General features: G+C 39.8%; 1 protein-coding gene across 4 annotated transcripts in view; it reads left to right on the top strand.

Annotated features, from left to right (window-relative positions):
* The window catches only part of CHCHD3 (coiled-coil-helix-coiled-coil-helix domain containing 3), a 131,211-nt gene that overhangs the window by 17,046 nt on the left and 87,121 nt on the right, over positions 1-27,044 (top strand). For all 4 annotated transcript variants that reach the window (XM_077783708.2, XM_021530916.3, XM_021530917.3 and 1 more), the window contains exons 3-4: positions 3,595-3,679; positions 19,642-19,786. In XM_077783708.2, coding sequence (XP_077639834.1) covers positions 3,595-3,679; positions 19,642-19,786 — 230 coding nt within the window. The remainder of the gene's footprint in view (positions 1-3,594; positions 3,680-19,641; positions 19,787-27,044) is intronic.

Genomic DNA, 27,044 nt, shown 5'->3' with positions numbered 1-27,044 from the left:
TTGACCCTGTGTGGATTCCAGACTCCCACCAAAGCTTCTCCCTCTCCCCTCCCAGCTGCACAGGGGAGAGATAATAGAATTCCCATGGAATCTCCTGGGAATTTCAGCTCTGGAGCAGCTCCTGGGTTTCCACAGGGCTGTTCCTCTCATATTCTTGCTTCATTCTGCTCTGTCCACTCTGCACAAAACTTTTTCTTTTCTTCTTAAATCCATTATCCCAGAGGCATCACCACCACTCCTGGTGGGCCCAGCCTGGTGGATCCATCCTGGAGCTGGAATTGGCTCTGCTGGATGTGGAGGAAATTCCAGAAACCACCCCCAAGACCCCTGGTCTCAAACCCTGCCCCCACGAACCCAGGACAGCCATTCTGTGTCTGGGAGCAGTTTGGTGCCTCTCAGAGCATTGTGATGATGCCTCAGGGTTTAGCTTTTATATTTTTCATATTTTGTCCTGCTTTAGTGTGTGGGTCTGAGCTTCTCATTATGGGGTGGTGAGCTCTGTGCACAGAGCAGGGACACAAAACAATTCCTGCTCCAGCTGGGCACCAAGGACAAATGATCCAAACCTCAGCCCAGGAGCACAAACACCGTGGGCTGGAGAGAGAAAAACAAGCAGGATGGGACTGATGGGCTGAAGCTGGAATTGGGAATGAACTCCAAGGTGCCAATGGAGCAGAACTGATCCCAGGGAGAGCCCCCGGGAGCGCTCGTGCATTTTGGGGCCATTTTGGTTCATCTTGAATGCTTGAGAATGTCCCGAGAAGGTCAATGAGGCTGGAGAGGGGCTGGGAGCACGAACCCTGAGAGGGGCTGAGGGAGCTGGGGGTGCTCAGCCTGGAGAAAAGGAGACTCAGGGCTGGCCCCATCGCTCCCACAGCTCCTGGAAGGTGCCTGTGCCCAGCTGGGCTGGGCTCTGGCTCCAGGCAGCCCTGACACAACCAGAGCACACAGCCTCAAGCTGTGCCCAGGGAAATTCAGGTGGGAGAGCAGGAAAAAGCTTTTCCAGAAAGGTGATGAAGCTCTGGGATGGCTGCCCGGGGAGGTGGTGGAGTCACCAGGCCTGGATGTGTTTGAAAAGCCTGGATGTGGCACTGGGTGCTGTGGTTTAGTGGAGGTGTTGGGGCTGGGCTGGGCTCGATGCTCTTGGAGCTCTCTCCCAACCTTGTGAATTCTGTTAATCTTGGGTGCAGCCCTGGCTGGGCTCTTGTGCTGCCCAAGGTGCATCCATTGAGGAGGTCTTTTAATAAATCCCTGCTTTATTCTGTAACTGTGCCCAGCCTCTGCTCTAGGTCAGCCTTCACAAGGCACCAGTTCAGCCTCTTTGGGTTGCCCATCCCCGTTATCCTGGTGCTTTTCCATCCCCGTTATCCCAGGAGATCTCTGCCAATCAAACACCCATCCCTGGGCATGCTGAGGGGACAGAGCAGCTGTTCCTGGGGGTTTGGAGTGTGTTCCTTTCACAAACCTGGGGCTTTGTGATGGGAGCTGTGCATTAAACACTCTCACACTCACCTCACACTTTGGTTTGTGCTCTTGGAGGAGCAGAGGAAGCCCTGGGATGCAGGTGTGACCTGCCTAAATGTACCTGAAAATCTTCCCACTTTGCTCTGGGATGAAGCTGACACTGATTTCAGCATCCTGAGGAACTTCTGCTCTTAGAGGAGATAGTGTTGGGAATGGCTATGCAATATTAATTTAATTTTTAGTAGAATAATATTAATCTATTAATATTTTAGCAGTCTTGCCACACCCCTGGTTTAACATTCTCTAGTATTTCAGTGGTCAGCTGTGTGTTTTTAATGCCCTGCAGTATGAGCAGAGACAGGCATCAAAAATTTTATTTAACTTTTAATGTTAAACACTCTTTTCCTGATCCTCTCTCAAATAAATTATATTTTCTCTTTTTAAATGCTTTTTCCCTTAGAACAAATCCCTCCTCCTTGTAGAACTGCAATTTTTTTTAACTGAAACATCATAAAGCTCCCATTTGGGAGCTACCCAATTACATCTTACAATAATTCTATTGAATGATCTGTAGCTCCACTTTTATTCCCTATTAGTATTTGCCTGATCAATGGGCACCCTAATTGATTGTTAAGGTCAAATGTCTTTATTGGCTGCTGCCCGAATCTTTCCTCATTATGACATAAACCATCCTCTGGTCTCTTGGAGTTCTTGTACTCATTCTTTTGCATCAGAACCATAAATTTCATTCTGTAGATGCTGGTGAACAAAGTAATTAATGCTGTTATGTCAGTCAAGATAATCCCAATAAAATGGGGGTTTCCTTTTTCACCCAGCTTTTTGCTAGAGATCTGTGGAAAGGTTCATATTTCCCTCTGAATTTTAATTTTAAAATATTTTTAGGCTGGTAATTCACTGGTAATTCACAGGTTCCCCCCACTTTTCCCTCTGTTTCTGTGATCTCAGTGTTTCCTGGGCCTGGCACGATGCATATCGATTCCAAAGATATTTCTAACTGGATTAGTTGGCCAAAACTCACATAAAATTGATGAAGCTGCTTAATTCATTCATAAAACCCTTTTGTGAGACTGCTTTAGCATGAGCAGAATTGCAGGCAGGCTGAACTATAACAGAAATATGGAATAATGATTTTGGATAATCTTTGCAGATAAATCCAGCTCCTGGAGATGAGGTCACAGAGACCCTCCAGTGCCTGAAGATGAATTTCCCTGGGTTTGACCTCCCTGTGCAAGGGTTTTGTGGCCCTTTTTAGGATTCAGCAGCTCTGTTTTCCTGGCTGTTTTGGGGATGGGATCACATCCTGGAGCTCTGGGATTCCAAGGAAAGGGATCTGAGCCAGGAGTGAGAATTCCCTGGAAATCCAGAGCATGGCACAGGTTCAACTCGGTGTAGGTAGGGCTTTATTCCAGGCAGGATTAGGATTAAGATGGATTTGGGGGGGTCTTGGAGATGTCTTTCAGCCTTGTAGGATTGGTGGCTCTCCAGCTTTTCTCCTTCTGTTCATAGTCTTGAAGAAGTTGTTTCCCTGCTTTTTTTGTTCTTAACCAGAGTTTCATTGATTCATCTGGCAGAATCTAAGTGAAGGAAATATTCTTTCCATATCTGCTGGATTCAACAAAATCAGGAGAATTTGGGGCAAAATCTTTGACTAGGATCTAGAAATACGAATATTTAGGGCGTTGTGAGAGCTTTGTTGTGTAAAATGCATCTGAAAATACTTGATTTGTTACACAAATATATTTCTTCTGGTTCCTATATGAATAAAAAGCAGCACTTTATGATTTGACTGTTTATGTCTCTGTCTCATCCCCATGGTTTTACTTTTCAAAGACATACTTCTAAAGAAAAATATTTAATTTGATGTATAGTCCATGTTGTTTAATTTTCCAAAGATTGCACTAATTGAAAAGCTGTTTAATAAGAAAAATTTTTAAAGGCTCACTGGTGTGCTAAAATTTCAAAGATGGTTAAACCACAAGAAAGCAACTCCAACTGCTGTGAGGAAAAAAGCAAATAAACAATTGAGGGCACTGTATTATGCAGTTGTGTCTGTAATTGGGGATAAGTTGTGTTCTGTTAACATTTCACTGAATTTTCTTTTAATTGCAGTTAATGATGAAGAGCTGAAGAAAAGAATAGCTGAGGAACTGGCACTGGAACGAGCCAGGAGAGACTCTGAAGCTCAGAAAAGGAGGTTGGTTCATTAATAACAACAGTATTTCAAACAAACTTGGACTTAATGCTTCTATTTTATTTATCTGCTTACCGGAAAGAACTGAATTTTGTGCACAAACTGGCTGTGAGAGCTCTGGGGGCTGCAGCAGGTTTGGATATTAAAGCCATGTTCAACAACAAATGAGCTGGAATTTCCTTGTAAGAGCTGATCCAAACTGTTGCTCTAAATCCCTTTTGACCTCTTGAGCTTGGCTTTTTTTTGCTGCCTTTTAAGCTCGTGCTTTACTGATTTCTCTGGAGCCCAAATAATCACTTTGTGCTGCTGACACAGAGCAGGGCTGGGGTCTCTGTGACCCCAGGGGCGGAGCAAAAGTACCTTGGAACAGCAGCAGAAATGGGAATTTTGGAGCTTTCTGGGAATTCTGGAATTCCCAGGATGATTTGAGGTACTTTGACTATCTAAAATATTGTATCAAACCAGTTCACACCAATAAAACCCTTTTCATTCCTTTCTGCATATAGAAATATTCAGTTTTTAGGCATTTTTTTCCTCAGAGATTGCAGTGACTCTAAAAGCTTGATCAGAGCCATTATTAGCAATTAAAAATTCCTCTTTAAATTTTGAAATTTTGGTATCTGCTGAACTTCTGTGTTTATTTCTCCTTTCAGTGATTGTTGTAAATAGATAACAGAACACACTGAGTATAAATATTCCACACTGTCCTCCACTGAGAATGGGGAGGAAGGCTCATTATGATGGATTAAAAAAAATTAGGCTGTAATTAGTACTACTTCAACTGTCTGCATAGATCTCACTTGTTTCCTACCCAGCATTCTGTTATTTAATTGAGTTAGGTTGATGGAGTATATAATTAGATAGGACTGTATTAATGTCACAGGGAAAAAAAAAAATCAGGCTTTTCTCTTCTTTTTCTTTTGCATCAGCAATAAAGGAAATCAATAAGTTAGAGTGAAATCCCCCCTCTCCTCCACTGGGCTTTGACAGGAAAACTTGGGTTATTGTTGAGCTTCTTGAGTGCTCAAGACTTCAGCTAAATGGGATTAAAATCTGGAAATATTTGGTTTGCAACTTCAGCATTTTCTCATGTGACACTTTCAGTACCTTCCAGAATTCACCTTGCAGGGGTTGTGCATTGGTCTGTGAAAGGGAGGGAGCAGACTGGGTAAAATAGCAAAGTAAATTAATGATGATGATAAAGAAAGGAAAAATATCAAAACTTGTTAACAGCTTTACTTCTTTTCCAATTCTGATTTATTTAATTCATTTTTTTTTTTGCCGTAGCAAGGATTGTTTTATTATCATTTTTACACAGTATATGCAATTATAAAAATCTGTTTTTAACAGAGCATAGAGGCTTTTTTTGTCTTGGATGAAACAACTGTAAGATATGCAGATCTTTTTTCATACGTAAAACTTAAGGTCTTTGTGTTTTAAAAGCATTCCAGAAACTCACATTATTCAGATAAATGCTTTTGTCTTCCATGTGCAGAATGTTCCAGCTAATAGAAATGTAGAGTATAAGCTGTAGTAATTTGTAAGATAAATACAAACACATTGATGCTGTTTTGGAAAACAGAACAAAACTCTGACCTTGCACTTGTGATTTATTAACAACTTCATTTCATTACCCACTAATTTTAAGATAAATCCTGTTGGGATGTGACATAAAAATTAAATTTTTTTACCTCCAAATTCATTTTATGAATTGTTTTACCACAGATGATATATTTTATATGTTTGTATTCTCACCAGGTTTTTTTTTCCCAATATTTCAATGAACATAAAAATATCACCATAAAAATATCTGAAACTTTGGACTGTTTGTTGTGTGATTGCAGCTGCCTAATAACTGATTTTGGTGCTGTTCATGAGCAGTGTATGAGCACATTTGGGTTTGATTGCAAAATGTCTTTTACTCATTCCAGACTGTGAAGGGAAGAAATCTTAATTTGAACTTCTAGATAAATTATTTATTCACACATCCATACACAGTACAGATGGGCTGCTATATAAAGTTAAAATCTGTGCTTATTTTGGGGATTAGAGCTTAAATTGAGTTTAAATTAAATTAGAGCTTTAAATTAACAGACTTAAATTGTATTTTAATACCATCTAACAATATATACATTACAGCTTCTATTTAACAGGACTTGGAATAATTAATAAAATAGTGATTTAGACCCACCTTAGAATATATTTCCAAAATTTTGCACTGATTCCACTTTACTCTTGCTTTTACTCAGCCCAACTGTTTTTCCTCACTTTGGTTTTTGAACATTTTGAAATGTTTAATCTGAAAAGCATTTTAATTTCGGAAAGTTCATTTAGAAAATTGATGATCATTAATTTACAACAGAATTTGTAGAGTTTGCAGTAGTAACTGTGAGCTGTTAATGTGGCAGAGCTGCAGTCTTAGGGTGATACTCAAGGGAACACAAAAATAAGAGAATGGACACAAAAACCTGAGCTTGACAGTGGTGACAGGTAGTAAATGATAATTAAGAGAATTCTGAATAATAAATAAGAGAAACCACACGACTTAATGGACCAGTGGGTGATAATTTGAATTTTGCCTTTTCTCTGATTATTCTAGATAAACTCAGCAAATGTTTAGCATTTTTTCTAATTTCCCAAGAAAATGAGAAAATTTTTAATGTTATGTCTTTGAGAAGAGTCATTAGAGAAATAATTTCCTTTTCCCATCAGAGAACAGAGTGGAATTTATCCACTCCATCCATTTACTTTGTCCTTGGATGCAAAGCTGTGCATTTGTTGGCCTCCACGATACTGATGGTGCTCAGTAAATGTGTTTTTCAAGTTTGCTCTAAATGAAAAGTGCAGGCAAAGTAAAAAGTATTTTGAGACAGCAAAAAGAACAACTTCTATCATCAGCATAATGATAAAATTTTAGATACTGCCAAGCTCATCAGAGTGCTGGATTCCTCCACTAAAATATACAAACCACTGCTTCAGAGGCAAGTGATGGATGTGATTTCCCATGGAAATTGAACGTTCCTGAATGATGACTTGCCTTTTCCTCCCCCCTAAAGATCAGAGAAATTTCAGGCTTTTTATTTTGCTAATCATTTAGCTCAGGCTAATTATATTTGGGCGGGGTTCAGTTTCTTGCTTGGCGAGTATTTCCCGGCTTCCACTTTTTAAATATGATTTGGCAAGGGGCAAATATTAATTATATGTAGAGTGAGGTGTTTTTGTGAGCTGCTACGCATGGCAGTGCCTTCAATAGTGCAGGAAGTGTATTTTGTTCAACTCTTCAATATATTCATCTCTGGAATTGTGTTGGTGTGCCAGAAATCTGTCCCTGTGCAGTTCGCTTGTGAGCGTCCTGTGACGTGCTCCGATTCCAGGGCTTGGTTCTTAGAGGAAAACTCCTGCTGGAAGGAGGAATTGTAAGGCAGGAAAACATTTAAAAATAGACTTTGGTTTGTTTTGGTGGCCTTATGGTAATTCTGCTGCCAGCTCTGTTCTAGAAGTGTTTAAGCTATGAGAGAGGAGGAGAGGAGAAGGATCCATGGAGAGCTTCCAGAACATTCCAGGACTGGGAGAATTGGGAATATTCCCCTGGAGAAGGGAAGGATCCAGGGAGAGCTTCCAGCACATTCCAGGGCCTGAAGGGGCTCCAGGAGAGCTGCAGAGGGACTGGGGACAAGGATGGAGGGACAGGACCCAGGGAATGGCTCCCACTGCCAGAGGGCAGCCAGGGATGGGATCTTGGGAATGAGGAATTCCTGGCTGGGCTGGGATTGCCAGAGCAGCTGGGGCTGCCCCTGGATCCCTGGAATGTCCCAGGAAAGGCTGGACACTGGGGCTGGAGCAGCCTGGGATGGTGGGAGGTGTCCCTGCCATGGCAGGGGTGGCACTGGAGGGGCTTTAAGCTCCTTTCCACCCAAACCATTCCAGGATTGTCTGGTGGCTTTTGATAACTGAGTTTTTTTGTGTCTCTGTCATCTCATCACCTGTGACCTGGTGGTGGAACTTGTGTAACTTTTCTCTTGAAAAGCGCATGAAAAATCCTTTCCTTGAGTAATGCATACGTGAGCTCATCGAGCATTTTGTCCTGGTTTGAACAGACAGGTGTCTGCTAAGGTACGCAGGAGTTTCCCTTAAAATGGAACATGCAAACCCCCTCCCTCTGAATAATTATAATTTTGAAATTAAGGGGCTCTCAGGTAAAGATATGGGAATAGGAATAACAGATCTTTACTAGGAAAATTAAAAATACAAATGCAATAGTACAAAAAAGAAAACAACCCCCTGCCAGAGCCAGGAATGCCCTGAGCCCCTGTGGGTCAGGGAGGTGGCTCAGCCCCATCCCAGGGGGGCTCAGCCCTCCTGCAGTGCCAGCTGTGCTTCTGCTGGAGCAGGATCCTGCACAAGGGGGGAGTTTTCCTCTGGAGCTCCAGGGCTGGGGGAGATGGGCCTGGGCTCCTCTGGGAATGCAGGGGGAAGGAAGCTGCTCCTCTGGGAATGCAGGGGGAAGGAAGCTGCTCCTCTGGGAATGCAGGGGGAAGGAAGCTGCTCCTCTGGGAATGCAGGGGGAAGGAAGCTGCTCCTCTGGGAATGCAGGGGGAAGGAAGCTGCTCCTCTGGGAATGCAGGGGGAAGGAAGCTGCTCCTCTGGGAATGCAGGGGGAAGGAAGCTGCTCCTCTGGGAATGCAGGGGGCAAAGGCTGCTGTGCTGTTCCCAGGTCAGATTGGATCCAGGTAGGAATGCTTGGCTCCTCCCCTGGGCAGAGCATCTCCCCATGGATGATGGAATTTTCTCAGCCATGCAGGGACACTCAGTGGCCATGGACAGCAGAGATCTCCTGGAGGGAGGGTGGGCTGTGGGAGAGATAAAGAAAAAACTGCCCCATGGACAGCAGAGAACTGCCCCATCTATAACAGATGGAAATAAAATATACACACCCTCAACCACATTTTTCAACTGAGACATTCCCTGGGAATGAATTGTTGGATTCTGTTCTCCATGGCTCACTGGGCTCCCAAGGATGTGACGTTTTATCAGTCACCAGCTGGACAGCTGATTGCAACCTCAATTTGTGCCATCCTCATCTGTTTGGAGGAATCTTTCCAAACTGTAAATCAGCTTTGACTCCGCCCTGGTGCACAGAGTTACTCTCTGTTGGTTTATTAAAGTTGTAACCATTAGATTTTTTATTTGTTATTTTGTTGTTGTGCTTCAAGGAGAGTCTGGAGGTAACTGCTCCTCACTCTGGGATTTCATTGATGCTCTGAGCTTTTCCCCCCAAACATTTTTTTTTTTTTTTTGTCATGTCTCAGCAGTACATTGCATAAATGATGAGCTCTTAGTAAACCTGGAGTAAAGAGTTGGTGCAGAACAAATTCACCAGTGAGATATAAAGTGAGAGAAGAATGAAGAAGAGTATTGGACAAGAAGCCTTTGGGAAGCTGCAAACCAAAATTGTTATATTAAAATCAATACTGGGGCTTGACCTTTCTGTGCTAGTGGATACTCTAAAACTTCCTATTGATTTCTCTTGTAATGACATGTTTATTCCAGTTTCCTGGCACACGTGTAGAGAACAAGGGGGAAAATAAAATTATGGATTTCTTTACAACATTCATTTTATATTTCAGTGAGGTAAAGGTATGAGGAGCATCTTAATGTATCTTTAGTTCATATGAGGAGTGAATTAATTGTGGTGAAAACTTCTTCAAAGCATTATTTTCCTCCTAAATGATTAATTTTTTCTAAGTAATCAGCTAGGTTGAATTAGGGAACCTGCTTTTTCATGTAGGATTGTCCTCAGGGGGAGCAAAATACTCCATTTTAGGAAATAGTTGTTATTTTGTCTTCTGCCACAGGGTCCTGTTGGTATTGTTTGAATTAAGTGGGAAACGAGTTTGGAAAACTCCATCTTCTCTGCTGCTGACAGTCAGAGGAAAAGTTGGGAATACTCTGAAGCAGTAAAAGTGATGATAATTCTTTTGACTTGGGATAGCTCAGAAATAAGAGTTTAATGTCTCCTGGCAAGGGAAGCTGCACTGGTTTGGTAAAACCAGAGATTCTAACTGATAATCACATCAAGGAAGGCAAGGGGATTTTATAGGGGCAACTGATTGCTTGAAAATTTAAAATAAACTCTTTTTCCTTCTGTTGGAGTTCTGGCTGCTGAGAATTTTAGGTTTTCTGTGCTGCCAGGCACTGACCCCCAGGAGAACACTGCACTGACCTGAGGCCGTGGAGAAGCTTCCAAAATGGGATGACAGAACTGGGATTACAGGTGTGGAGTTAATGAGGAGTGTGTAATCTCCCAAAATAAAAAACTTCAGAGTTTAAGGTTTTAGAATATAGTAATATATATAGAGCTAAGGCAGAAGTTTTAAAGCAGAGGCTGGTCCTTCTTCTTCACCTTTTTCATGGGTTTGGGTAGTATTTTGTAATTAGAAAAATTCGCATTGCGAACTTCAAGTGAATAGTTGCTAAATTAAAAGTGAAAATAATTTAGGTATAGTTTATTAATTAAATAATTGAACCTTAAAAGACCTTATAACAAAAGATTGTTAACCATTTTGGACCTTACTAATGAAGAACTGCACAACTCACTACCTATAAAACTATAACAAAAATAAGAAATAATGAATACCTAAATCTAAACACAACCTATGGTCTCAAATACCTTCAATCCCAACCTCAACAAAAGGAAAAAGAACCCAGAACCTAACATTTAATGGATCGTGTGAGGATAACAATAATAATTATTATTAATTAAGTATGTTATCACATAATATTACTATATTATATAATTATATATTATATGATATATTCTTCTTATATTGTTTAAACAACAACAATAACATTAATAATAACAACAACAACAACGACAATAATAATAATAATAATAATATCGTTAGGAACCTAACTATAATAATAACTTTGAAACTTAAAATTTAAAAGAAAAACCATGGAGTGCCAAAGGGTTCCATCAGCCTCAGGGCTGTGGAGCCAGCAGTGGATTTTGGCCTCACGTCTCACCTTGAGTTCCTCCTATTTTTCCTTCCAGCCATTTTATCTCTCCAACATTTTTTCCCCCTCTCTCAGCAGCCACTTCCCAGTGTTTCTTGTTTGGATTCAGATGTTTATTAGTTCTTATTTATATTGCACTCTATAAGTTGTGAGTTATGTAGTATGTAATAAAAGTTAAAAATGGAGGTGTATTTCTTTTTTTATAAGGTTTTTTTAAGGAGAAACTGGCTAATTAAGAATGATACTTAAATTATTTTTACTTTTAACTTAATAATTAACTACTTGAGTCTCATAATGTGAATTTTTTATTTAATTCTACAATATTATTTAAAATCATGAAGAAAAGGTGAAGAAGAAGGTAGGAAGGACTAGAAAGAAGACGGACTAGTTTTGTATTAAAACTTCTGTCTTGTTTTATATATATTATTATATTCTAAAACTTTAAACTTTTATTTTTTTATTAGGTGACATTATACACTTTTATTAAACTATACACTCATAATTTTATCATTCAAATTTGCAAGGTTTTTAGGGCTTTAGGTTATGTGCAGTGTTCTCTTGTGGCTCAGTATAGAAAATCTAAAAATTTTCAGCAGTCAGGGTTCCAACAGGTGCCTTTTTGGGCAGCCATCTCTTCAAACCAGGAAAGTTTAGTGTGTGTTTTTTACCTGCAAAATGTCAAGGAAGCATAAAAATGTTTATGAAGTTGGGAAGTATCAAACTGCCTTAGACGCCTGTTGAAATTTTATTGTTTTCAATGAAAAAAGGTATTATTTTCAGAAGAAAAAAGGTGTTTGGCAATGGCAGAGTTACTCTCCAAGATTTCCTGCTCTGATTCTCCATTAATACCATTATGTCTGGCTCTCAGGATATGGAGAGATGAATCTTGAAGATGGGAGGTGGAAATTGGAGAAAGCAGAGCTATAATTCACTCCTGCCTTTATAAACCCCAATTTTCAAGGGCTTATTTTTCACATGGATTTTAAAACCTGCCATCTCAGCTGACAGCTTGGATACCGAGGTTCATCTTGATCAGTTTATTTTCAGGAGAGATGGGAAAATGACTTGCAGCTAGTGAGAGAGCATCCACAAAAATAATCCTGCTTCATAGTTTCAGATTCAGGTAGGAAAGAGGAAAACTATTTCCCCCCCTGGCAATTTTAAACAAACCTTTGCTTTCAAACTGCTGAGCTCTTTCATTTTGAAAAGCAGCAAATGAGCAGCTGAGAAACACTTAAAAATAGTAATAATAATAATGATACTAATAAAAATTTTTCCTAACTGTCACTTCATTTTAAGGGATAATTAATGTTGTCATAATTCCAGGACTGCTTTCGCAGATCCCAAGGGGAAGGATATTATGTTGGAAAGTAATTTCAAGTGGAGTTATGTGGCTAGCTAAACGTACACAAATTATGTAAAGCAGTTTTACAATTCTAACTCAGGTTCTCTGTATCCCTCTGGCATAAAAGTGGGAATTTGCTCATCTATTTTTTCTCAATATAATACTGATCTAAATGCACATATTTTAAAAGCAGTAGCTTTATGAAGTGTAATTAAAAATCCCCTCAAACAACCTGCCCCCCTTTCTACTCACCCCTCCTCCTTGCAACACCAAACACTGCCCCAAAAACACTCCCACAACTCGGGAATCTCCAAGAAAACTCAACCACTGACAAGAGTCTCTGTCCTTGGTGCTCTGAGTGTTCACAAGCTGTCCATGGAAGTGCTGTTGATAAATTGAATTAATTGGAGTAAGTTAGAGTAGATAACTGAGATTTGCACCGAGTCTTGGATCTTCTGATCAAGGACTGGCACATAAATCACGTGCACAGCCATTTGCAGGGATTTTTCCTTTGGCAGATGATAGGCTGGGGTTGGAAAGCAGCTGGGAAAGGGAGAGGGATAAGGAGGCTGCTCTGCTGGATGGTGTGGCTTGGACTGAGTGTTTGGGTGGTGTGACAAGTCTGGTGTTTGAAACAGGGGCAACTGAGGCAGTGATAGTAATGTGGCATGAGGTGGAAACTCTTTAAATTGTATTTTCAGTGTTTACTTGGGTTTGAGAGCAGACATCATGGAAGTACAGATCATGGGATGGTTTTGGTTGGGAGGGACCTTCAAGATCTTCTCATTCCACAGGGGCAGGGACACCTCCCACTGTCCCAGGCTGCTCCAGCCCCATGTCCAGCCTGGCCTGGGACATTCCAGGGATCCAGGGGCAGCCTCAGCTGCTCTGGCAATCCCAGCCCAGCCAGGAATTCCTCATTCCCAATTCCCATCCCTGGCTGCCCTCTGGCAGTGGGAGCCATTCCCTGGGTCCTGTTTCTCCATCCTTGTCCCCAGTCCCTCTGCAGCTCTCCTGGAGCCCCTTCAGGCCCTGGAATGTGCTGGAAGCTCTCCCTGGATCCTTCCCTTCTCCAGGGGAACATTCCCAGCTCTCCCAGGCTGGCTCCAGAGCAGAGGGGCTCCAGCCCTGCAGCAGCTCCATGGAATCCTCCAGATTTCCTCCAGCAGCTCAGGTCCTGCTGCTGTTGAGGGTCCCAGAGCTGGACACAGAACTTCAGGTAGGAGTTCAGCCTAAAGAAAGATCAGGATTCCCTGATCCCTTGCCCTCCTTTTTGCTGCTGTGGAACACGTCCTAAACCCATGTGGGAGTTGTGTGACAGTGTGGGATGGACCAAAAATGAGGGAGGAGTTTTTGGGATGGGAAAAGGTCAGTGCCAGCTCAGGGATCAGTGCTGGAATCACTTCACTGTTCACAGTACTGTGTATAATGAATCAAGGGCTAATTTATATTCATGTATGGCAAATGTTAAGGAGGAGCAGTCACCCTGAGGAAGAAGTTCATATGGAATAAAGCGATGGAGTTCTTATTAAATTGAATAATGTGAAGTTCAAGCATAACTGCTCAGAAGTGGGATCCCTTCTCTCTTCTGCCTGTGCCAGAGTCACAGGAGCTCTTGGTCACTTGTGATGGATTTGTCAGAGAGTTTTTATGCTGCTGGGTCTGGTGGGTGAAGTGGGGCCAGTTTAGTCCCTGTTGTCACATTTGACTGGTTTTGCACTAAGGTCTCATGGAGCGATGATAAATCTGGGTTTGATGAGCTGCGTGATCCTTTTTGAGTTCACATATTCCCGTGATTTTAAAGCTTCAGCAGTTTGGGTTTGGATTTGGAATCTTGAAATCGTGGAATCTTTTAGGTTGGAAATTCCTTTAAGATGGAGACCAAGCATTAATCCAGCTCTGCCAAGCCACCACTAAATCACATCCCCAAGTGCCACATCTTCAAGTTGTTTAAATCCCTCCAGGGATGGGGACTCCAACACTCCACAGGCAGATGTGCCAGGGCTGAACAACCCTTTCCATGAAGAAATTTTCCCAATATCCAAGCTAAACCTCCCCTGGCACAGCTTGAAGCCCTTCCCTCTCCTCCTGTCCCTGTTCCCTGGGGTTAGATCCCAAGTCCTCCCCCAGCTGTCCTATCAGGGAGTTGTGGAGAGCCAGAAGGTCCCCCCTGAACCTCCTTTTCTCCAGGCTGAGCAATTGGAGCACCTAAAAAGTGAAGGCAGAATGTCCTTTTGACACCATGGCTTTCAGGTGCAGAAAAATTATATTTTCTGATAATTGTTTACATGATCTGAATGGTTTAAAAGTGAAAATTTTGAACAGTTGTTAAGAATGTGGTTGCTACTAATATTAGGAGCAGCTCCTGTCACTTGCGCTGTGCAAAGCCTTATGTGAGTGGAGAATAATGTTTTTAATGAGTGAACAGTGATAAAAAGTTTTGAAGAACTTTTTTGTGTTTTCTGAGACTTGACCTTCCAGATAATTTGTTTCCCTGTCTCTATCCTTAGTTCTGTGTTTGTAAAATCAGGTGAACTTGAGGTAATTTCCCCGACTTTGCAGATAGGTGAGATGGAGTTGGAGAAATCTCCATTTCACAACGCTCAGAGCTGAGCTCAGCTGGGAGATGTTTTCCTGATGTCTCTCACATCCTTTGAAATTCCTCATCAGCTCCACCGAATGTTTGTGAGTGCTGAGTTTGAATATTTCATGATGGAAGGTGGGATGTGCCGTGGAACCACATCACAATATTCAAACTCAGCACTCCCAAACATCATTCCCTCATGAATATTGCAGCGTGGCCTAAACTCATTGCTCAAAACATTTTGGGATCTTCTGCCAGTCCGTCAGGAGGAATTAAGGAACTTGTTGAGGTCCAAGACAGCAGAAAACCTCATGAATCCTCCTCAGCTCCAGCTGGAGTGAGTTTTTGGCTTCCATATTGAATGATACCTCATTAAATTTTTCCTTAATTGATAGAGGACAGGATGATTTTCCTTACAGCGGACTTTGGAACAGAGAATATTTTGATTTTTGCTTGGTTGGAAGTGATGAAAAATGACACGGTTCATGCTTTAGGCTTGAGTGAGTTTATGGTGGAACGTCACAGATCCATCAGATTGTGTAGCTTGGAGACTGTAATAAAGATAAAACAACTGGCAAGTAATCACTGCCCCGAAAAAATAGCAAAAAGGAAATGCTTAGGCTTTGATAGTGTAATAAATTTCCAATATCTGAAAATAAGGGCTGGAAATGACAAATCACTGTATTTCTCTAAGAGTATTGTTTGCCAGTTTTGGATTTCTGTGGATTCTTGATTAATGGAGAGTAAACCGTGAAGTGGCCATCAAAGCACAAAACTAATATTTTTCAGCTTTTCTCAGTGTGTTGCTGTTGTCTCTGAATTAAAAGGTGCTTTTTCCTTAATTAACATCTGCAGGTGTTTTTCAAGAACAACAGAAATGGATATTTTGAAGTAAACAAAAGAGGGAGTTCTTGTGGATTTAGAATTAAATTACTCATCTTGTTATTGTGGCTAACAGGGGTCATGCTGGGCATGTGAAGAGTCCTGGCTCATAAATCCACATGGCAAAATTAACAATTTGCTTTTCTTGAACTTAATTAAAAACTAGATGTGAAAAGGATGGAAACTACTTGGAGTGCAGCAAAATTGTATTAATCTGTTTTTTTCAGTGTGTATTTTTGTATTTCTTCATACAGAAAACTCCTTGGCCCTCACAGATTTGAGTATTTTTGAGTTTGTTTGAGTCTTAAATTTCTATTGCTGTGTTTCAAATTCCAATTTCTAATTGGCAAGTGGAGCCACTTCTATATTTGGCTTCTCTTACCTTGTTGGATTTGATATGATGGTTGTCAGTTATTAATTTTAAGTCATGACTTAATTGAGAAATTATTTTTCCTCTTGTTTTGCTATGTTGTTACTGCTTGATTTTAAGAGATGTGGGTTAAGTGTTTCAGTCTGTTTTAGGTAAGGCACTGATATATTTGATAAATTCACAGGTAAATGCTCTTGTGCTTAATCTTGCACATAGGACATTCACAGTTCAAAAGCTGTACAATAAGAAATGCCACTAAAATCCCACATTCCCTGCACTTCCAGAAAGAAAAGAGAGGAATAAAAAGATGGAGTGCAGAAGGAGAAATGTTATTTTGGTGAAGTATTTTTCCTTTGGTCTGAAGAGGAGGTTGGAATGGGTGGTTTGATCACATGGATTTGATTTCTGTACCTCCTGCCCACATCTCAGAAAATCAAATTTAACAAAACCTGGCTTTTTATTTATTTATATTTTAAATATATTAAAATTTTTTGTATTTATATATTTTTTTATATCTGGGAGTGTCTTCCAGAATTCTTTTTGCTTGTTATTATGTAATTGCTCCTCGAGGTGACGTGGTGGCTTTTGTGTTCAAAGCCAAATTTTGTGTTCAGAGCCAAATCTGATTTAGAGGTGGAATGTACTGCAAGCATTTTTTGATTAAAGTGACTTCAGGACTAAAACAGTCAAAAATTTGTCTTAAAAGTGGAGCCTAAATATGACAATGTGATAACAAAAATACTCAAATTCTTGTTATGCCCCTCCAACAGGAATAAATCTTCTGAGATCCCTAAATTGATTTTGGTGATTGGTTTGTCAGGATTTACTCATCCTCTTACAAAAAGATACAGATATATAAATTTTCTTCATAGCATTAAGTTAAGAGCATTGAAGTTCTCAATGACAGTGCTGGGGAGAGGCAGGAATTGTTGCTTTTTTTTGAGTTTGCTGTGTGCTGTAAAGCAGTTGAGAAATGAAATATTGTGAAGTGTTAACGCAGACTTTAACTGGAGCTGCTTCTTAATGCTTGATGTGTGTTTTCCAATAGCACCATGAGAAGTGATTGCCTTGCATGCCACACTTCATTAAATCAGCCACTCCACACTTCTTACAGCAGTGTTTCATAATTATTTCGAAGGATTTGATTCAAAAAGATATCAATTGTGTGGGGAAAATGTATCGCCAGCAGCCTTTTCTGCTGCTTCAGCAGCTTTTTTTAACATCCTTTCTGTATAAATGATCAGTGTAATGCTCTCTGTTGTCTGGAGTTCAGTGCTCAAACACAAGAACCATTACCTTGAGCCTTTATCTCTGCTGTAATTAAAAATATCCTTTGAAAAATTCCTGTGGAATTCCTGGATAAGTTTATAAATATATAAAAATATATATATATTTATGTGTGTATATATATATATACACACACATATATATGTGTGTGTATATATATACACACACATATATATGTGTGTGTGTATATATAGATATAATTTCCTTTTTTTTACTTTTACCTAGATAATAACATAATTTATTACTGTAGCTCCAGCTGATGTTTGCCTTTATTTGGTACATGCTGAATGCCAGGAAAATGAATTTGTAATGCCAAGGGAAAAAACCCTACTGGAGGTTGATGCAGGCGAATGTTTGCGATCAGCAGGATCTGGGAATGTTTGTTTCATTAAGCTCCTAAAAGCCACCCAATTATGGAACTCAAATAAATGAAAATTACTTCAAAATCCCGCTTATTTTGTTAAAAACTCTGCTGAATTCCAATCAGTTGAGATGGCTGTTTAGGAATTTTGTTTTGGGAGTAAAAACTGCCCTAAATCAAAGTTTGGTGGATGCTTGAGGAATTTAATTCGTTGTGTTGTGCAAACCTGGTCACACAAATGTGGGTGAGAATTGATAAAAAAAGAGTTGAAATTTTTGCTTGAAGGTGCTGCCAGGAGTCATCTTGGATATTAAAAGTTTCTTTTTTGGCCTAAATTGTATAAAATTTTATAATGAAATAGTGTAATTTTCTTTTATATCAGGACACCCTGGAATGAAAGGGAAAGGGAGGAAAAAACCAAACAGTAAAATGCATTTTCTTTGACTGAGGTGACCTGAATGTCTTGATCTAGATTTAAATGAGAGATTAGGAAGAAGATCTAATTGATGTAAAAAAGAATTAAATGTAAATACCTGAGTGTTGTGGGGTTGCTTTGTTTCAGGTTTTTTGGGGTGCTTTTTATTCATGAGGGTTTTAAAAATTCTTTTAATTTCTCAGCATTTATAATGTGGAAACTTTTGGCTGCATTTTTCAGCTATTTTATCTGCAAAGTATATTTCATATCTTTTAATGAATCTGCTATGTACAGCAGCATAAAGAAGAGACATTTTTAAGGGAAAACCACTTGCAGGAGGTCAAATCCAAGAGGAAGGATCTTCCTTCAGTCTCGGGAAGCATTAAATGCTCTTTGTTGCTCACCAGAAAAAGGTGCTGAGACTACTATTTTGACACTTTTTTCCTTTTTAGAGAAAACATGATTTCTCCAATTCAAAAGACAACCAGCATGTTTTGACTGTGCTGTGTGAAGGATTGTTATGATTGTAAGAAGGATTTGTTATATCAATCCTGCTGGAGTAATTTGGGGGACCTTGGGAAATCACTTAATGGAATTTGGTCCATGGCTGCATAATCTGCTTTTTTTTTTTTTTTTTTTAAGCTGGAGTAATTGAAGATGCAGCTTAATAAACTTTTATAAAGATTCCCAGTTGGTTGCTGCATTTCAGAGGGTTTGGAGCTGAACACTGAAGTAATACATCTTGTAATTGTCTTTTTTCCTCCCTACCTCACTTAAATGTATTCCCTGGGGAAGAATCTAATGTGCTCTAATGCTGGTACCTTTTACAAAGTGACCCGACTCATTAGGATTTGTTCTCCAGAGCTCCCTTGACAACAGATAAATGCACTGAGAATATTGAAACTTCCTCTCCATCATTCTTTCAAAAAAAAAAAAAAAATCTATTTGAAACCCAGTGCTTCATAGCTCCATTACTGCTCTGAGTTCCACGCTCGGTGTCACAACACACAAGTTTTATTCACTGAGTGTTTCCATGAAAATGAGACATGGTGTGCTTGTCTCAAATACTGCAGTGAAGGTTCCAAATCTATTTATGGCTTGTGACATAGAAATATTGAGAATTTTCTGGGCCTGAAGTTGCTTTTATTAACTCTGTTCCAACAAGTTCAATAACTATTTTCTCTGCTCCTCTCAGATTGCTGGGAGAGGTTGATGATGGTTCTTCGATCTTCGTGGAGCTTGGGAAATGGATGAAGTCCTTGGGTTTATGGTGTGTTTAGAGAGAGGAAAGCACTTTCCCAGTGCAGGAAAGCTTTTAGGTGGAAATTGAGTGCCTGCTTGGCTGCTAGGAAAAGGATTTTCCTGGAAGAATGGTTCCATAAAATCAGGCAAAAACCCAGCTAACCAACAGAGTTCTCTGCATCTTACTTAAAAATATATCTAATTGAATCAGTTGTAATTTCTGTGATTTAATGAACAGTGATGTCAAAACTCGTAACTCTTGTGTATTCAGATTTTGATACTTCAATTTGAAATAAACGTCTGGATTCTTTTAGTGATTATTTATATTTAAGTGTCTTAAGAAGCCAAGAGTAAGACGCATTTTTGTGACAGCTCTTAAAGCGACTCATCTACTTTGAAACTACACTTAGAAAGTAGATTTTGACTTTTCTCTCAGCCTAAATCTCCCTTCACCTCCTGTAGGTTGAAGCAAGAACAAATGTACGTTCGGGATGAGTTTGGCAAGCTCCTGGAACGGGAGAGGATCTCCTCGAACGAGCACCTGACCCGAGCCATCCTTCGGGAGAGAGCGGCCACCGAGGAGGAGCGGCAGAAAGCTCAGCGCTTTGTGAGTCCCCAAACGTTGGCAAGGCTGGAAGTTAGGCAAGGGAGTTTCACAGACTGGTGTGCTCAGCAGAACGGTCTCTGAATGTAGAATTTGAGAATGAAACAGAGATGGAAGTGAGTTTTGATATAGAAGAATAATAGATGTGTAAATTAAGGTTTGCTGAGCCAGTCTTGCTGGACAAGAAGGCAAAAGTTATGTCCAGTTAGAGCACAGGATAAGCTGACCACAAACAAAAAAGATGTTTTTACCAAGCAGAAAGATACCACAGGCAAACAAGACATGCCAATGTGGCAATTAGAAAAAAGTTTAATTATCTGGCTGGTTATTTTCACTTGTTTCAGAATACCAAAGTTAGCAGTTGTGTCATCTCGGTTTTGCTGACTCTTCCTGGTTCCATCTGTGCAATTTGGAAATATCTGGTGGTTCTTGGGTGCAGGTTTGTTATCACCCCTGCAAATTTGCCACTTCCACTGTGGCTTGTTCATTCTTTGAAGGGTGCACGCTAAGATCACAAAGAAGAATTTTCCACTGCAAGAAAACTGAAAAAGAACTTTCAGCTTAACCTGTAACTCGTGGGATTGGACAGCACTGAGCACACAGTGGTGCTGACAGCAGTTGGGACAGGCTGTAGGTAACAGTAAAGGGAGGGATTGGTTGATAAAGAAAAACACATCACGCAGTGTAAGCACAACTAAGGGGTCTTCAGGCTTGCCTGCAGCTGGAGCTGACGCTGGAGGTGTGGCCCTGTCACCCTGGGCTGCTGTGACATCCTGGATACAATAAACTGCGTGTTGAAGAGCCACCTGAAGTCCCACAGCTCTCCTCTCAGGCTCTTACTTTCAAATATTTACACAAATTACAGATTCTTTTTATTTATTTATTTGTTTTCATGGCTAGGTAGCAGCATGCCATTTTATTTTGTTTAAATATCCTTCTTTTAAGGGTTTTTGCTGCTTGTTTCTAACTTTGGAACCATCTCAGTGAAAAATTCTCTTTGAAAGAATAATCTCTCGTTAGAGCTGATGTATTAAACCTTCCTGACAAGGAAATTGGAACATATGGTTGGCTGTTTTCCTCAGAAAACTGACATTATACAGTTCAGTCCATTTCAAATGTCTGACAGATTTATAACTTCCTCTATAGAGTGTTTGCTTGCTGTAGTGAGTCTCTATTGACTCTTCTTTCTAACAATAATCATTACTCTCTGAGGTGGGAATATGCTTTAAAAATATAAATATACTTGAGTGCGAATACTAAAGAAATCATTTTCAAGGCAAAAAATTTAAACACTTAATGTGAGCATTGCTGTGAAAATAAATGGGAATTACTTATGTCAGCAGCGACATAAATATTTGTTGGGCTCTCTAAATCTGGAGTAAAATGCAAAGTTTTTAAGGTTTATGGGTTGATATCTTTGTAATCAATCACTTCAATAAGCAATAGCTTTGTTTCTGCTGTGAGATTTAAAATCTGATGTTCATGTTAATTTTCCAAATCCCAATTTAAAACCAAACTAATTCCACTTCAGCGTTGGTATCTTTTCCAGCCATTTCTGGGTGCTTTTTCACCTTTGTGGTAATGTTATTGTTGAAAAATAATTTCAGTGTTGTAAACAAATGTTTAATATTTTTTCATTGTAAAACATGGGAACAAAGGAGAATAGAAAGGAATTATGACTAAGGTGCAGCCTTAGTTATATGCTTTAAATCCTTGGGTTCTTAATGTTGTCTGGGAGAGATAAGGGTTTTGTGGCCTGGAGCTAATGAGGAGCTGAAGATTTATAATGGAGACTATTATTTGCATAATTACTGGGGGTTTGCATCTTTTTCTCCCTGTTGTGGTGATTTTGGGAAGCACAAGCTGGATTTCTCCTCAGCCAAATGCTCGAGAAATTCCTTATTATGTATAGGAAACTGCTTTATTTACTTATTTTGCTGGTTAATTTTCACTTGCTTCAGAATATCAAAGTTAGCAGTTGTGTCATCTCAGTTTTGATAAATCTTTCTGGTTCCATCTGTGAATTTGGAAATATCTGGTGGTTCTTGGGTGCAGGCTTGTTATCACCCCTCCAAATTTACCATTTCCACTGTGGCTTGTTCATTCTTTAAAGGGTGCACTCTAAGATTACAAAATAGCAAGAAGGTTTTGTCTGTTTCCTTAAAAATTAAAATATTGAGTAATTCACACCTTCCTATAAGTCAGCTCCTTTATTTTCCTTTAATTGGCCAGATTTTATTTCTTTGGTTTCACTGCTTACCCTAACCCGTGCATTTATTTCCTCTATCAAAGCTGAATTCAAAATCTGTGCCATAGGGAAATGTATTTCTGTGTATCCTTTGTCAGGTACTGTGAAGAATTCTGTGTTCTAGTAAACTGCTACAGCAGGTTTGTATTTTATGGAGCCCGGATTTGATTTGTCAGACTCTTCTTGGAGAAAAACAAAAGTGTTCCTGCAGTGTCAGTAGCAAAATAAATTCCTTTGCTGCTGCTAAATTGTTCAAATAGTGCAAAGGAAAGAAATTATGGTGAGGAAGAAAGAAGTTGAGTTTTCCTTTGTGAAGGGTGTTAATTCAGGTTTTAATCAATAGATGTAAAATGAAGTCACATTTCCCATTCTTGAAGAATTTTAATACCAGCTGCTGCTTATAATCTCAGGAAGAAGAAATTTATAGTGTTATCCCAAATGTTAGAATTAGCTTTTTATACAAATGAGAAAAAAAAAAAGGATGAAATGATGCGTTAAAAAGAAGAATATGTGTGTTTTTAAAAAAAAGGTTGAAATGATGTGTTAATACCTGAAGTACTTTTGTGCTGTGACATGTCCCAGGACGTGCCCTCATTTCAGGGGGGCTGCCAGGTGGCTGGTGGGATGTCAGCTCCTGCAAAAACATATTTTGGGGTGATCCAAAGGTTTGCAAAGCAGCAATTGTGACATTTGTGGCAGGAGATGTAGGAATTATTGTTCCGAGTGGCATTTCCAAACCCTGGGAATCCCTTGTGGGGGGTCAGCGTGAGGATTGAAGCAACTCTTGGTGCTTAACTCAGCAGAAGTGAAGGCAGCTGCTGTGATTCCTGGAGCAATCCTTTAAATGCCACTGGCTGGGGGTATTTTGGACACAGCCTGACTTTCCTCATCCCACAGATTTGGGGTTGTGTCTTGGAAAAGTGATGATGCTCTCCAGGTGCTGGGGAGATCCTGGATCTCCTCTGGCTGGGGGATATTTGATCCTGGAATGAGCTGAACCTTGAAGAATGACGTGGGGAGGCCCTGGCAGAGTTCTCCCAGAGAAGCTGTGGCTGCTCCATCCCTGAATTGTCCAAGGATGGGATTTGGAGCAGGCAGGGACAGTGGAAGGTGATTTTTCAGATCCCATCCAACCCAAACCATTCTGTAATTCCAAGATTATCCTTTTTTATTATTATTATTTTTCCCCTCTGCTCTTCCCCTGTCTTCAGGGCTGTTTCCTGGCTGTTTTCAGGGCTCCCAGTACATCATGGTTGGGTGCAAGGAGTGCTTTGATGGTGAAGAATTTATTTATTTTCTTCCTTTCTCCTTTTCTGTCGTGTCAGTGCAGATATGAGCTGAGGCAAATACTTTACAAAGCCATCCTGCAGCCAATCTGCTTTATGACAACTCCAGAACCAGCTCCATTGAGGAAATTACAGAGTCTGTGTGGAGGGCAATTGTCAGGGGGGCAAAATGAGAACTGCTTGAACTGGCCTTGCCCCCAAACGAGGTGGATTTGTACCTTTAGCTTTACTCACTTTGGAATTGTGACATTTGCAAGCATCTCAGTGTGATTTCAACCAAAGTGCATTGTGTGCTTGAAGTCAAGAACTGCTGCTGGTTAAAAATACTTATTTTTTTCCACACACTCTTTAGTGTGGATATGATGGTTTTTTTCTGCCCATTCCTTTTGAAAAAGGGCTTTAGAATAAATAAATTCTTTTATTTCAGTCCAGCCATAAAGAATTTTGATGGTGGTGTGGTTCTCTGCAGCAAAGGGTGAAGCTGAAGCTCCTTATGATGGCTCCAAGAATACTTCAATTATATTTCATCACTTAGACCTGTTCTCTGCCATGTTTATTATTGGAGATTTTTGCTGCAAATCTAAAAATTGGGCCTGGTTGAGTTTGGCACAGTCTTGTAGAGTGGCTTTCAATGTGGTGGCTTTGCCATAAATAGTTTATTGATGTTTCATCACTTGAGTCATTATGGAAGTCAGGGTGAGACGAGGAGAATATGAAGTAGAAAATCAATAGTTATCCAAAGTGCAAGGGACCTGTTGTATTTCCATCTCCTAATAATGACCTGGAGTGTACTGTGAACACATTTGCTCCTCTGTGTGGACTGAAACGAGTTGTCATTAGGAGCCTTTATGTTAGAAAATGGTTTTATTGAGCTGCCAATGACATTAAAGTCTCATTTCCCTTTGAAGAGGCACAGAAATATTGTTCTGTTCATGTGCTGTAACCAGAACATTAAAATTTGATTATTGCTATCATTAGAAGTCCGTATCCATACTAATGCAATTACATCTATTTGTCCATGTGCTGTTCCAGGCTTTCATTGAAGCACCTGTTTGAGAGTGAAATCTGGTGGTGCTGAGGAATCTCATTGTTTTGTAAATTACTTTCTGCACAAGAAGTTCTATCAAAAAATTCCTTGCTCAAAAATAAAATCAATTTGGTAGAAGTATCTTTATATTAAAAAACACCTTTTTTTTTTGCACTTTAGGTCACTGTGATAATCGGATTATTGGCGTTTTTTTTTTTTCCTGGCAAAATCCTATTTGAGATGTGAAGTTCTTTTACTTGTCTGAGCCCTGAAATCAATAGACAAAATACATCCCTGGCCATATCAAAGCTGAAGTGTGCTGAGTTATGTGAGGAGGAAATCTGACCTGTTGTCATAATTGAATAGAGGTTGTTAAAATGGGGCCTTTTGCTCCTCTGTGCCTGAACTGCTTTGGTGTTTTCCCCATCACCCCGGGGTGACTGGTCCCAGTCAGTTCTGGGCAGTGACCTCCCCTTTGGGGTGCATTTCTTTCTCCTGTCCTCAATTCATTAATTTTGTCATGAGGACGTTTCCTATTTTCCATAAACAGATTAAATCCTGACCCTTCCTGCTCTTTCCAACCAGGCCTGGACAAACCATATTTTAAGGATGACTTCACTAGGAAATACCAGGGGGAAGAATTAAATGAGTTAAGGCATTAGTTCTCAGGAGAAAAGTCTGTTTACAAAGCTGCAGTATTTATTACATACCTCATTTAGCTCATTCATCATTTTAATAGAAAAATGAATCTTTTTAGATGATTCTGAAATAATTTGAGGTAAACTACACAGCCTGAGGCAAAACAGGATTGCTTGGTGCAGGGAGGGCTTTTGGAGAAGAAAGCATGAGCAGAGACTGTAATTCACAATTTATGGCAGTAAAAATACTAAAGGCTCGTATTTGAACATAAGATTTAAGGTTTGGGAAGCACATGGTACAAAACTAAATTTACTGACCGTTGTTTTGTATCATGTACCTCAGTTTTATAATTTAGAAAGTAGAAATTTTTCATGAAACCTCCTTGAAAGTGGAGGTTTGGGGAGTTTCACTCATAAAACCTTATTTAGTCCTACACACATGGGTTTTTTGGGGATGTTTTTATGGCTTTTGTTGCAGGAAAAACTGTTTATCCTGTGGGCAAACCTGGATTTGATTGTTCCTGTCCTAGAAGACAGGAGGAAGAAAATATTTTGGAATATTGAGGATGGGAGCTGTCTTTTTTTGTGTGTTTTGTTTTGGGGGAAAGAAATTTGGTTAGTTTTTGGAGAAGGAAGTGGGCTGCAACGAGGAAGACATTTATATACAGAATATACACAATTCTACTGCACTGACTGCACTCCTACTACTTGGAATAAACAGAATATTGCTCCTTTGGTTTATGTCTCTCCTGGCACACATTCCTTCTTCCTCTCCCTCTTTTTTGGCATTGCTACTGCAGCACTAAAAGGTTTGGGATAGAAATTCAGGTTTTTGGGGTAGGTCTTTTAGAGGATCTTAAACTGGTGATGTGAAACTACTGTGTGAGCAAGAAGCTCTTGCTAAGCAAAAAAAGTTGGATAATTTTCTCCCCAGTAAGAAAAGGAGCTGCCTGACACTTATTTGAAAATCATGAATTATTTTCTTATCTAGCTTTGAAGAAGTGAAGGCCCATTTGATGAAAATTAATTAATAAATTAATTAATAAAATTACTAAGTGAACGGTTTTCCCTCCACCTCGATAGAGGAAGATGGTAAAAAGAATTTTAAATAGCCTGTGGGTAGTGCTGGAGTTGGAATCCCAGTATGACTTGTCACATAAACTGGTAAATAAATGTTTTTTTTTCCTCTCTGATACTGCCATGAAGGGCTTGGGAACCACAATTTGCTTTTTCCTGGGTCTCTCTTCTGTCCCTTTCCAATGCCCACGCTGACATTCAAAATATTTGTTTCAGTGGAACAATAGAAATAATTTTCTCCTTCCGTCAGCATTTCACTTGGCAACATGTTATAGATGTATTTTTTTATAATTTTTCTGTGTAGCAGTTAATGGCTTTTTTTTACCTCTGTGTCAAAGTTTGACAGACAGGAAAACCACGGTAAAATGAGAATTTTGAAGGCAAGCAAAGTACAGAAAAGGAGCATTTATTCTCTTTAAGCTTTCTTTTTGAATGGTGAATGTGTTTTGATAGTCAAGCAGCATTTAAAGCATGTTATTTTTTAATTCTTATATAGCAAACCCCAAGATATTTGACTGAAGCAAAATTAATCACTGTGTTATTTCGGCATTCAGATGAAGATCTAGTGCTTTACAAAGCCTGCTGCTCCATCAATTTGTTCTTTGGGTTGAATTCAAATTGAGTTCATTTTTATAGATTCACTGCATAATACTCTGCTCTCTCCTCCCTCATTCATTAACCAATTTGTTCGTGCTACTCCCTTTTTATTGAACGGCAACAAAATTGCCCTGCTATCTCCCCAAATGAATATCATCATTCCTTGTCATGCATGGGCAAAAAGTGAGGCTAATAATCCCTTTTTCCACACACCTTCCCTCTTTCAGGGCCAAGTCTTCCCTTCTGCCCTGGAGGTAGCACGAGAAGAACGTTTCAAATCCCGTTCTTTGTCTATGAATATTCCAAGGCAGGCTCCTTTTGATTTCTCGTGGGCCTTTGGAGCATGTACACCCTGCCAGTTGTGTGACACAACAAAAACCACATCAAA

This window comes from Lonchura striata, chromosome 1A (assembly GCF_050655825.1).
Source record: "Lonchura striata isolate lonStrDom1 chromosome 1A, ASM5065582v1, whole genome shotgun sequence".
NCBI lineage: Eukaryota > Metazoa > Chordata > Aves > Passeriformes > Estrildidae > Lonchura > Lonchura striata.
Note: the sequence above shows the minus strand (reverse complement) of the source record. Positions and strands in the feature narration are given on the sequence as shown.